The sequence below is a fragment of the Aptenodytes patagonicus genome, chromosome 16 (genome assembly GCF_965638725.1).
Source record: "Aptenodytes patagonicus chromosome 16, bAptPat1.pri.cur, whole genome shotgun sequence".
NCBI classification, from domain to species: domain Eukaryota; kingdom Metazoa; phylum Chordata; class Aves; order Sphenisciformes; family Spheniscidae; genus Aptenodytes; species Aptenodytes patagonicus.
In genome coordinates, this window is record NC_134964.1 from 4,543,821 (window position 1) to 4,556,557 (window position 12,737).

The 12,737-nt window shown below is 39.6% G+C and overlaps 1 protein-coding gene across 5 annotated transcripts in view; it reads left to right on the forward strand.

Annotated features, from left to right (window-relative positions):
• The first annotated feature begins 4,412 nt into the window (after positions 1–4,412).
• CEP112 (centrosomal protein 112) overlaps positions 4,413–12,737 on the forward strand; it is a 197,385-nt gene continuing 189,060 nt past the window's right edge. For 3 of the 5 annotated variants that reach the window (XR_012996650.1, XR_012996651.1, XM_076354005.1), the window contains exons 1-4: positions 4,413–4,553; positions 5,569–5,689; positions 6,640–6,830; positions 7,612–7,778. Coding sequence is in view for 3 of the 5 variants with exons in the window: in XM_076354005.1 (XP_076210120.1) it covers positions 5,590–5,689; positions 6,640–6,830; positions 7,612–7,778 (458 nt within the window). In the remaining 2 variants the exon portion in view is untranslated. Of the gene's footprint in view, positions 4,554–4,852; positions 4,866–5,568; positions 5,690–6,639; positions 6,831–7,611; positions 7,779–12,737 lie in introns of those variants that run through there. The other 2 variants (XM_076354006.1, XM_076354008.1) reach the window with 2 other exon arrangements.

The following is a 12,737-nucleotide window of genomic DNA, read 5'->3' on the forward strand; positions in this document are numbered from 1 at the left end:
TAGTGTGTTCTTATTTAATATTACCTAATCATCAATCAAATTATTTAGCTCTTTACTGATTTATACAGAAAGGCCTTCATCATTAGTAATTAGCTGGGTTCTGATTCCATTACCGCTCCCCTGTGACAGGGAGTGGACCTTTAATTATAGATAAACAGAGGGTCATCAGCCTAGGATTTTCCAGAATTTACGTAAGTAGAAAGACTGAGATTTCCAAATGAGTTTAGAAGCCAAGTCTCCAACCATGGTTTAAGTGTCAATAGCATCAGATAAAGGGGTCTTTTACACTTTTAAAAAAAATTCGCTGAAGTTAGTAAGACTATTTATGTTTTTGAGATTCTAACTTCACCTGAAACTGTTGTTTTAAACAACTGTTAATTTTTACCACTGTTTCAATATTACGCAATGTAACAGATTCCTTTTTTAAAAAAAACCAGAAGTGTACACCATTGAGCAACAGTAATGATTTCTGGTCATTAAGTAGCTTTGAAGCAAACTGTACTTTTAATTTGATTTATGATACAGGTAGCTCACTGGTATGATCCAGTCTGGCAAGTTTTGTGCTTATGTCTGTATTTCCATTCAGAAAAAATAAGTATAATTTCAACACACTAGAAAGTGATAGAGAAATTTTTGTTGTACACTTATAATAAATTGTCATGAGTCATACGTGGTTCCCTCTGAAGTACAAAAGCTTTCTCTGTGATTAAAAGCAGTAGACTACACAGCAAGCAAGCTACTGTAGAACTTTTTAAAAGGACCATTTAACATTAAGATCAAACTACTTGTAAGATGCTACAGCTACCGTTAAAAAACTCTGAACGTACTCTAATTATCTTTTTTTTTTTTTTGAAGGCTGCACATGAATATTTTAATAGTATGACTGATATAATTTGTTCTTATACTTCCTATTTTTAAGGAGAGATTGAGGCAGCTATTATTAAGTATTTAATAGTTTGTACTCATCAGCAATTTAATTCTCTAATGTAGAGAGAGACAGACAAATTCACGCTGGCAACTGAAGGGGGTATTTCGTTGGTACAATGTGTGCTGTGTTTTGGTTCCTAACATGTTTAAGTGGGATCCTTGAATGACGTTTGACTTACAGGCCAAGATATTCCTAACTACTTCTAACACATACATAGATCAGCTGGCAGGAACCTGTCTGTTTGGAAATCTAGTCTAAACGTTGTGTGGATACGTCTCTGGGGTCGGGATGTGCAGGACGGCAGCTGAGATACCAAACACAGTTTAATATTAACTTGTCTTTCACAGCAAAACACCGTGAAGTTGGCGTAAGTAAAGTTAGTGTTCACTGCCACAGAAACACTACTTTTCCCTGAAATGATTTGTATTTTGCACAAAAACAGTTGCCCCAGCAATGTTCAGATTTTTCTAAGCAAATTTTCCCAGTTCTACTCACCTGTACAGCAGGATAACAACTGATCACGTCAGCTGGCCCTGCTCCTAGCTGGATATGCAGTATTTGCACAGTTAAAAGAATCACCCTTAGGAGCCAATGTTCATACACTGACCCGGTAAGTCTTTGAAGTACTGAGGTGTTTGTGAATCACAACTTTTCAGACATGAAAGGTTTGCTTGGAAAGTCTGAAAAATAATGTGTTGCAACTAGAGGTGTTCCAAAGGCTGGTACGAGTGAGTGAAACCCGCCTTTTTTTCTTTTTTAAGATGTTTGAAAGAACGCCTTAAGCTGTGCTCATGTTACTTGTGGCAACCTGCTGAGACGGTTACAGAGATAAGAGAACATGGTAAAATGAGATGAAAAAAAAAAAAGTACTGAATGTGTTTTACTTAAATGAAGATATTTTTACAATTCAAATTGGGAGTTTGTTCTGTATTCTGGTTGGGATATCTATGTGTATCTAATTGTGTATCTATAGTGATTGCCTCCGGGGGGTCAGTGCACATCAGTACTCATCATGTCCAGGCTGCAGCTTTGGCTGGGGACGAGACCTCGGTCACTTCTTGAATCCGTAGTTTTTCTTTCTTTTTTTCAAGAAAGCTTCAACCTCTCTGGCCACCCTGCTCTGCGATGGTAAGCAGACCCAGAAACTGGATCTGTTCTCTCAGGAAGTTTGTCCTGGAGTACTGGTTCCAATGTCGTTGGTTCTGCTCTGCCTCATGTTTTTTCACCACATACCAGCAAATTCAGTTTTTCAAAGTATTTTGTGATGAGCACGACAGAGATACATTCAAATCTGAAGGCACTGCACAGATACGTATCAATGAACAACAACATACAAAAAAGTTGGCTCAGAAATTCCAACCCTTTTCGGCCGTCAAAAAGCAGATTTGCAAAGCTGGACAGAAATGCAAACCTCACCGTATCACCCGGCCAATATGGTGCCCTCGAAAAACCTGCCTGGAGAGAGTCATGTTGTTAAGTCCATTCAGCCTCCCATATTCTACCAACTAACAAAACTGTTGTCTGTCTCCTGTGATTTGGACTGACTTGGACAAACTGATTTCATAATGATCACAAAATTCCCATGGCAAATCTGGGTATCTATCTGAAGTGGTGATTCAGAGGTGGAAAGTTCTGCAAGTTCAGCTATTTGAGCAAGTCAGCCAGCCGGTAGTCTTACTGTGTTGCAAGAATCTACCACCACTATTTTAAAACAGATTAAAAGGAGTCTTAACTTCAAAAATATATTAAATGGCAATTATTTTAAATTTGGGATTTAAAGAGAATAAATAATCTTTGTAATCTACTCATGAGATTCTACCATGGATTAAATACTCCATCGCTGATTTTTGCACTGCCTCTATGCAAATGTTGATTTAATGAGCTATGTGCAATCTGAGTAGGCAACCAGTGTAGCTGTCACAGCTATCACCAAATGAGCCCTAACGCAGAATCATTCTGCTGAAGATCAGCTGAGAAATCAAAGAAAACAGACAATTTTCTACCATACATTTAAGAAATTCTTGTTTGATGTATATGTGCATGTGAATCAAGCTTAGAAGAGTTGAAGGGTTTAGTTGTTTGAGATAAAAGCGCTTTAGATGCTATACACACAGTAAGGTCAATGACAGATTTTGGGGAGAGAGAAATAATTAATTGACTCAAAGAAGTCAGATGTTTTATTTGGGATGATACATACTTACAATTATTTCATTGACTCTGGAAGAGGCTGAAGAGCTGAAAGGACTGGAAGATTTCTCTAATTCTTTTGGATTAATAGATGGTTTTCTTGACACGGCTACAAAACAACAAGTGTAACCTATGTCCTTTGTGTAGAAACGTCAGGCACGCGCTTTTAAATTTTTCTATCCCCTCCTATTTTCTGTCCTTGGGATAGAACATAAATAACCCATGAAAAATGAGCAACATTGAGCATATTAAATGTTTTAAAGTGAACTCAAAATCACCCTATTATCTACAAGGCTATACCTGAACAAATTTTGCTTGGGAATACTCAGAAACTGTGGCTAAAATTGGCTCTGCACCTGCAATTTCAGTCTCATATCCGCTGACGTTTCTGACACCCACTATGGAGCTACAAAAACATCGCTCAGGCTCAAAAGCTACTTCTGATTTACTGACCTTTAATTTCAGAGTGGCAAATATTTTTCACTAAGCTTTGAGTGGAAGCATTTTTCCCCCCCCCGATATTGATCATAACGAAGATATAAAAATAGACATAGCCGATATCCAACTAGCAGCAATTAAAACAAATAAACACATCCCAAACAACCCGGAGTTATCTCCCGCTGCTTCGGCACCTTCCCTTTCCTAGGCCAGGCTCTCCTGCGGTGCTGAGGCGCCGGCCCTATCCCCTGCGCGACGAGGACCCCGGCCAACCTCACGAAATTTCTGGCATCTCCCACTTCTCCCTTGGTGCCCCCTCAGGCTCTTGAGGTTTTTAACGCGTGTGCAGGATTGAGCGGATAAATAAGTATTTGTCAGTGTAGGCACATGTATTTTTGGGGGGGGAAGAGCGCTGGGCGTAGCCATGGGCGCAGTTTGGTGCGGTGGGCCCCGCTGCGACAGCCGCTGCTGACGGCGCGCGAGGTGACCTTAATCACTCCGGACAGTGATTAATGATCACAGGCAGCGGCCGCGTTTCCGCGGTGTAACGGCACCGCCTTCACCGCACAGTTTCACTCTCTCAAGCCCAAAGAGGTTTTTTTCCGTACCGGCTTCTGGCCACGAACAACTCCCCAAACTCAACCGCTCCCCCCACACCCCTCAGAGCTCTCCTCACGACCGGCGCCAGGGCGACCGGTCGCCTCAGGCTTCCCGCCTCGGGGCCGCCGCCCGGGGCCGGGCCGGGCCTGCCTGTCACCGGCCGCGTCGCCTGGCAACCGGCGGGCGGCCCGCGGAAACGGAAACGCGCGGGGCCGGCAGCCGGCGGGGGCCGCCGGGAGCGGGGGTGGGGTCGGTTTGAACCGTTGGCCGCTCGGCCGGGCCGGCTCTTGCGCGGGGTGGCCTTTCCCCCGCTGAGGGGGGCCGGGACCCGCCGGCCCGGCTCGGCCCCCCACCCCCCCCCCCCTCCCCGGAGCCAGGCCTGGGAGCTGCGGAGAGCGAGGTAAAGTGGGCGGCGTGTCGCGGGGGGCAGTGGGGGGAGAGGGGCCGGGGTGCCGGGCGACGCTGGCCGGGGGGGGCGTCCCGCCGGGGTGCGGGGCCTGGGGGCGGTTTGTGGCATCAAATCCCGCGAACTTTATCACGGCAGCGGGCGGGAACGGGGTCGGGTCGTTCGCTGTGGTAAATCGCTGCGAATCGGTTCCGGGCGAACGCCGGGCTCCCAGCAAGCGGCTTGATAAAGCACCTGAAGGAAGGGAAGTAGGAAGACACTTGTTTTCGCCCTGCAGGGAAGGCGGCTGAAGCTCGGAGCCGGGCGGTGAGGGGCCCCGCTGCTCGGGGAGAGGGGCGGGGGGTGGTACGGCCGGGCCTCGGCCTGGGGCCGGGGGTACGGCGGGGTTTGTCTGCGGGGAAAGGCCACGACGGCTTCAGCAGGCTGTCTGCTGTGTGCAGCTTAAGTTGGCAAAGAAATGTGCTAATTGCAAGCTCAAATGTCCAAGAAAAGATGCGTACTCCAGCGGGGAAGTTAATGACAGATGACCTTGGATAAGGAGCTCTTGTTTGGCTGTCTTTTCAATACTCCTTCGTTAAAAAAACATTCTGACAACATTTGTTGGTTCTGTTACTTTTAACTCGTAGGTCTAGTTGCTATTTTTCCACCTTTTCTCCCTCCTCTTTAAAAAAAAAAAAAAACAAACTAATTCTAAGGAAGAAAAACTTATGAATGCGGATATGAGACAAATGCCATTAGGTGTTTGATACAAACTGTGTGTAATTGAATACATTTTTGTGTGCTTGACTATTCATTTTCAAATCTAAACAAACACATTCATGTAGATTACACTGAATATCTGTTATTTGCAAAGAATCACTCTTATTTTTGTGTTTACTTGAACAAAACAAAATATTTAGTTTTATTTTCTGTATAGTTCCAAAACATGTCTTTGCATGGCCTAAGATGAACAGAGACTAACGTATAGTGGTATTTGAACTTTTCTACTTCAGTATGAATAATTTTGCAGGTTACTTGGTGTTCTTTCAAAATGAATGGTGAAGAGGAAATATGGGAAAAACTAGATGCAGAATTTGATCACTGTGTTGTGGATATGAAGCCTCATGTTCTAAAACTACAGCATAGGTCAGGTAAATATGGTAAAATGTGCATATAGAGAAACGCTAATAACAAAATTCTAGGTTACTGATAATTATTATGTGTACTTGTATCACTTTCTTTAACCAGATGCTTAATGTCTAATGTTACAAGGCACTGTTTTGAGGGGGGGTTTGTACAACTTCTAAAGCTGGATTTTTTTTTTTAGGTACCTATTGCTATTGTTTGAGCTTATCTGTCTTATCTTGGTGATGTAAATGTGCTTTTGCATAAAGACATTAATGTCTCTATTTTTGAAAGATTACTTCAGTAGAAACTAAAAGCTTCTAAAAGGCATTGTTTTTGAGATGGCACTTACAAAATTGCAAATATTTTTGAGAGATAAGCTTTTTAAAATTTGGCTTAGGAATGTGTAATATAAACATCAATTAATAAATGATGTTTTATAAATTTAATGAGAACAAACTGGTTATTATTAAAGGCACGAACCCTACAAATTAAGACCTTGCTTGTAAACATTTAATCAAATGAATAATTTCATCATCTAGCAAAGCTTGTGTAAATAGAGATTTTTAAAATGAATGAAGATTTATTGTGTATTTAAAATATTAATGCTCATGCAAGCTGTACGTTGTAGTTAAAGGCAGCTCTTGCAGTGAGTTCAGAATTCCTGGCGACTTATGTGTTCTGTACTTATTAGAGGTTGATTCCAAACATAGTATTTCTAGAAATCATGTAAACTTCTGGTAAACATGCTGGACGATGTAAATTTGAACTGTTGCTAAAGACTTATTTTTCATCCAGGTAGTTAACTATATTTTCCTTTTGTTTGGTCATTTGGGTTTTTTTGTTTGTTTTGCTTCAAACTTTTGAATAGAAGGGAAACATCTACAAAATTGGTGACCAGTAATGGCTTCTGTTTTTTCTATGTGTTTGATTTGCTCTGAAAATGTATAGTGATTATGTATATCTATATTTTTAGAACGACAAAGATGTGCACTGTGGATTAAAAAACTATGCGAACCCTCAGGAGCAGGCACAGGAATAGTGGGAAGGAAGAATCGGAACCTATATGCAAAACTTTTGCTCCACATGCTAAAGCGAGGTGTGCTGGAAGGTCCTTTTACACATAAACCAGAACCAGGAATACTGAAAACTTTACCTTCATACATGGTGGGTGCAACTTCTTTATAAGACAAACTTGCTTAAATATATTCTGAAAATACTTTTAAGTCTTCGATTTGGCATAAAGTTGAAAAACAATTCTGAATTCATTGAGTGGAATTGCATGTGGTAAATACAGGCATTTATGTTGCATATCTTGTAATTGGCGTTGGAAAAATCTTTCAATGCGCAAAACCTTTTATGAGACCTTTTTCTTCTTCAAAGTTCAGGTTCTAAGAAGGCTTATAAAAATAGGCCTTCTGAAGAAAGATAACTTTTGTCTAATTCTTTGAAAGGATGTAATAAAAGACCCTTGAGGCTATATTTTGTCTTAATCAGCAGATAGTTCTTCTAAAAGGAAAAATGTGCTTGAATGAGGTGACTTTAGTAGTCTGCCATTCTGGCTTTTGCTACACACTCCAGCTATTTAAACTCTATGAAAGAAAAGATAACAGTATTTCACATAAATATTGTTAAGCTTGCAGTTTGTTTTCTGAAGACCTGGATATACTGTGTCAATCATTGACATCAGCTTTAGTGAGATAACAGTCCTAATTTATGCTAAAATTACCCATACTGAAAGAAGTGAAGTACTGGAAAACATTTACACCATTGCCTGTTGTACTAATTTCCATGGGTTGGGAAGGTAATATTTGCATGCCTCATTGACTTCATTGGAAAAAGAATTTTTATACTGCAGGTATTCCTGCAGGAAACGACAATAGCAGTGTAAAGAATATATTTGTGTAAATATATTCTAGTGTTGATTTTGCATTTATTTTATTTATAGTCAATTTATTTTGATGAACCAAATTCAACGAGAGTTCAGAGTAGTAGCCCAGACTGCTTACCTGACTGGGTAATGGGAGAACTAGGAAACAGTGAATCTAAGCATGAAGAATCATGGAAGAGATCTTCTAAAGAGGAATCATCTTTAGCAACACCACTTACATACGGGTAAGATTTCTGTATTTTCTTTATTCAGTATTTGATTCATATTTAATAGATGTTTGATTTGATAAGCTCTGTATGTTTGAATTTGTATGTATGAGTTTATTACACTTCCTCATGGACTCATCTTGAATATAGCTTTATAGTACTTTATATACAGAAACTCTGGTAATAGCTTCTAATTTAATGATACCTTTTATACTTTTCTATTATTACATTCCTCCATTACATTGTCTTCTCTAGCTTCTGTTAAGTCTTCTTCCATGTCCCATAGCTCTATCCTCTTTCCCTTCCTCTTGTTCTCCTTCCCCTTTAAGTTACAGACCCTTAGCATGGAAAATCAATAGGCCAAACTGATAGTTTGAGAAATTTAGCAGCAACTGAAGAGGGGGCTTCATAGTGATTTGGACTAGTGGTTACCGTGGGGTACTTGTGACTTGTACAAAGAGTGTGTTTTGCTAATGTAGAAATAATCACTCTCCACTTTTTTTCACGTTTTATCTCTCTTCATGTTAATACTCTCTGTAGACTTGGTTACCTCTTCTGTAGACTTCAAAAGTAGATAATAGCTATTGTTCCAACATTCTAAGTATCTATCAAATAAGCTGGTACTCTGGTTATGTTTTTCAGACCTCAGATATTATGGTGGCAAAGCACAGTGGTCACAAGGCAAGAGGCAGAATTCATACAAAATTACTTAACTGGGAGAGGGAAGCACAGACAAATGTGGACAGGCAGTAAGAAAGAAGTGATGTGGTAAAAGACTGTATAGATGCAGAAGACTCTCAGGCCACATTTTTCTTAAAATAGATCAAAACAGTTGCTGTCCCCTTGGAGTTCTTGTACAGTCCTGTTTTCTGCATGCTGATGTATGGAAACTGGAAAGTGGTATTAACTAATGAAGCTGAGGTGGATTAATCTTCACTATTTCTGTACAGTTCAAAATAAAAGGAATGTACAATAAGCAAGTGACAAAAAATGTGGGGAGAGTAAATATAATAAAAAGTTGTAGTCTAAGGTCATAATGCTGAAAAGAGCTCGTATATCAAATAGTTTTTAATGGCTTTTTTCTATAGAGAATAGAAATATAAACAAGCATACAGATGGTAGATTAAGTGATGTTCTATCATTGTTGCTCACAGGTTTTTTTAGAGGAAACAGCATAGTGGCTCCCTGTAGATAAGCAAGTTTTGCTGTTCTGTGACGAAGGAAAGTTAGATGCATATAAAGAAAGAGGGACTTGATCCATCTTTTTGCAAACATGTTAGTTCTTATTAAATACTTACCAGTTTGTCTTGTGTTTTATCATGGTTTCTTTATGAAATAGTAAGATTTCTTTGTATTTCCCATACGCTCCGTGAATCTTGGATTACAGAAGGTCAGACCGGACCAGCTATACTTGTTAAAACTTACGAGGCTAAAAATCAGAGCTGCTGCCTGTGGGATACTCTGCTGTGTTGTTTTGTTCTACTGTGTGTGGAGGATTGTTTGCAGTGACTCCATCCTTGTCTAAACAGTCTCTCTCTGAGTTTGATTTAAAATGTTTTGATTTATATCATGCTGTCTACTACAAATACACGTGCTTTGTTGGTGACTAGCACCCCCTATGCCTAGATCCTGCGTATTTGTCATTAGGATAACTCAAAAATTTCAGTATTGCTTATTTGCAGCTGTACAGCAGAGTCCTGAGTATCTGTAGCGGCATCTTGTTACGGCAATCCATTGGACAGTCTTTCTGTAGCTTTGCAGGAGCCGGTAAGCTTAAGCTGCATCCTTAGTTCCAATCTTAGTACCAGTTGGGTATAAGGTTGTTTACAGAGCAGGTAAAGGGCTTGTTCTCCTGTTGGCTTAGAAAAACGTCCCTGCCATATTGAAGGTGTGCCAAGCTGGTCAGTTGGACACTGTTGAAAATCATAGGCTTTTTCTCCGTCCTATTTTTTGGGAATCTTAGGTAAATTTTGTATTAATCTACATTCTGTTCTTAAATATTTACTTTCTTCTAGTTTTTCTTATGCAGTGCAACTTTGCACTGATTATCAAGATCTATGTTCCTTTTGTTTTTTTAATCTGGCTGCATTGCAGTCATGGATGGAATTGCCTCTTGTTTGCAGTTTAGTTAATGTTTAAACTCTCTGAAGTGAAAAAAGCACTCTTAGAGGTAGGGCGTGCATATTATTCAAAACTCAGTAAGCTCTGTACAAGAGGAAGTAAGTGTTTGCTCTACTTCTATATGAAACTTCTGGTTTAGTTTCATTGCATTATAAATAGGCTCTCAGGTTTTGTTTCAGAAGTCTAATGCTTTTTTACTGTGTTCACTTATTTTTCATAAGTGGTTATCATTAGCTGTTTATTTTTTTAGGCACACTGATATTTATGCTATATATCACAGTGCTGAGTCTTGCATTTTTTAAATTTTTCAGCTGTGATTTGGATAGATGACATAGGCACTCTTGCAAGTTACATCACGTCGATATTGAGTATCTTGAAACTTTTCCTCTTATGTATACATTAACTACATGTAATTCTAACAGTCATTTAAAAAGTTGCTCTTAGGACTGATGCACCTCCTCCTTCTGAGTCCTACAACATTAATACTAAGGGGTCTTCTGGTTGCTTACACTCAAATGCTCTGATATGAACCTGTGGTTTTGATAGCAGACTTGCGGTTTAGGAAACAAAGGTGGAGAATGGAGAAATTGCCAGCTGTGTTACCATATTACTGCTTTAGGCTTGATGATACAAAGAGCCATTGGGAAGAGCTGTCCAAATACCCTCAATTAAAAAAAATTAGGTTTGACCTTATGAAAACAAGGAATGTATTATGCTTTAGAAATGCTTTTTGAGACCTCAGCTAAATCTGTGTGAGATGGCATTGTGCCATGTCAGGATATACCCAGCATAGATCTGATCAGATTGTCTTGGTCGCTGGGAGTAGCATCATCATGATAAAGTATCACTCTGAGTATTAGAAGCAATAAAGCAACATCAGCACAGCTCTCCCCTATTGAGCCCAATCTAGCATATTGATATCTCTACAAGGCCATATGTGCGGCATAAAAATACACCTAATTCCTCTGAATTCCTTCCTTACACTGTCAGCTAGGGTGTTATTGAGTGGGATGAGGCAGCATACTCCTCCCTCTGCATCTAACTGGTGCTTGTCCCCATTTGAGGAAGGCTGAGATACGATTCTACCCACTCTGTCCCTTGTATTATTTGCCATACTTTTTCCTGTCTTCACTACCTGGATTATAGTAGAATATTGGGAATCTGACCCCTTTTCCCATTCAGTATCTGAACCTAAGATCCGGCTTGGTCTGGCAAAGTTCCCTAAGTTGTGGGTGGGGTAGTGAAGCTTTATTTCATTTACTTTTTCTTTTTTGTGCTGTGGTACTGTAGCAGTACCTACATTGGTGATCAACAGATGGTTCCCAAGGCTCTGGTGAGTTCTCTGGAGACCCGTGTTGCATATTATTTCATGCCAGGAGAAGCAAGTAAATGTGATGGAATAAGTTACTGGTTTAAAGAAATCTGGAAGTGAAACTTAGCTGCATAGGCATGGCTCCGCTAATGAGTACTCATACCAGAATGGGCCTGTGTCTAAGGAAATCTGAATTTGTGTTGGCAGTTAGAAATTTTGATAGCTCTGTAGATTACATAAATTAATCTTCTTAGTAATGAGAAACTAATGTAAAATGTATGAGTTATGCAGGAAGAAATACTGAAGGTAAATGTTTCAGCTGTTATGTTTTGTAGAAATAGCTTATTTAATACTTATTTACATGTGTCTATCATAGAATAGTTTGGCTTGGAAGGGACCTCTAAAGTCATCTAGTCCAACCCCCCGCTATATTAAGATGTTAGCTTTACTAAACGTATAGATCCTGCCTTTCTTTGTATTTGCAGTTTTGAACGAGCTATCAGTGCAAGCAAAGATGTAAAGTATTAAATATTTCTGGAAGCTGCAGTTTGTAGAGAGAGCCAGCAGATGGTGATCTTGTTACATTATACTTGTCTCTCTACTCAGAATGTGTATTAGGAAAACTGTACCCATAGGCATGTAATATATGTAGTGGGATGAAGATTTTGCATTCCAACTGTGACTCAGTTCTTACAGATAGTCTACAACATTTTCTCAGGGCAAAATAGATAACGTCAGTGAGAAATTTTTGAGTAATTTTTTGGTGCTTGTTTATCTCAAGATTCCCCCCTTTAAAAGAAGCAAACAAATGGAGAAGGTTCTTTTCGTAGTTATTTTTATCTTGCAATATACGTACTTGTATGTATGAAGATTTTGGCTTTTCTATAAGACGTTGTTTATCATCTGGCTAAATAAAAAAAATAGATAGACAAACCTTACTTGCAAACTAGGGTGTAAATGAATAAGACCAAGCCAGCTGGTGCTAGAAAGGTGCATCTTTATTTTGAAACATGAGAAAATTGTTTTTTGGAATGTGTAGTTTGGTTTGAACAGAAACCTGGTCTTTCTGACTCCATAGGAAAATTCTACTGTATGTTTATAGATTACGCCTGAAAAACATTGTTAAAGGTTAGTGCATAGCTGTGCTGTACCAGGAGGAACCAGTGAGTTTCCCTTACTTTGTTTCTAGTTGGAAATTATTTACTAATCTCCTTTATTAGCAGCAAATTGCTTCCTTCTCCCATGCTAGCTCACTGTTTTGGCTGAAGCAGGAGGTCACAGGGCTGGTGTTAAGACTCTGACCATTCTCCACTCACCTGCCGTGGGAGGAAAAAGAAATAATCTTGTGATTTCTGGAGCCTGACTCATATTAGCAGAAGGCTGGCAAAGGGAGTGAACGGGTAGTAATGCTTGATATGAACAAAATTGCCATCCGTCCTTAACGGTGTTCTCAAATTTTGTTTATAGAATCAAGTAAAGCAACTTCCTTTTCAGTTCCTCTTCAAAATAGCAAATATAGAACTAAGAACATATCTGGACTTTTT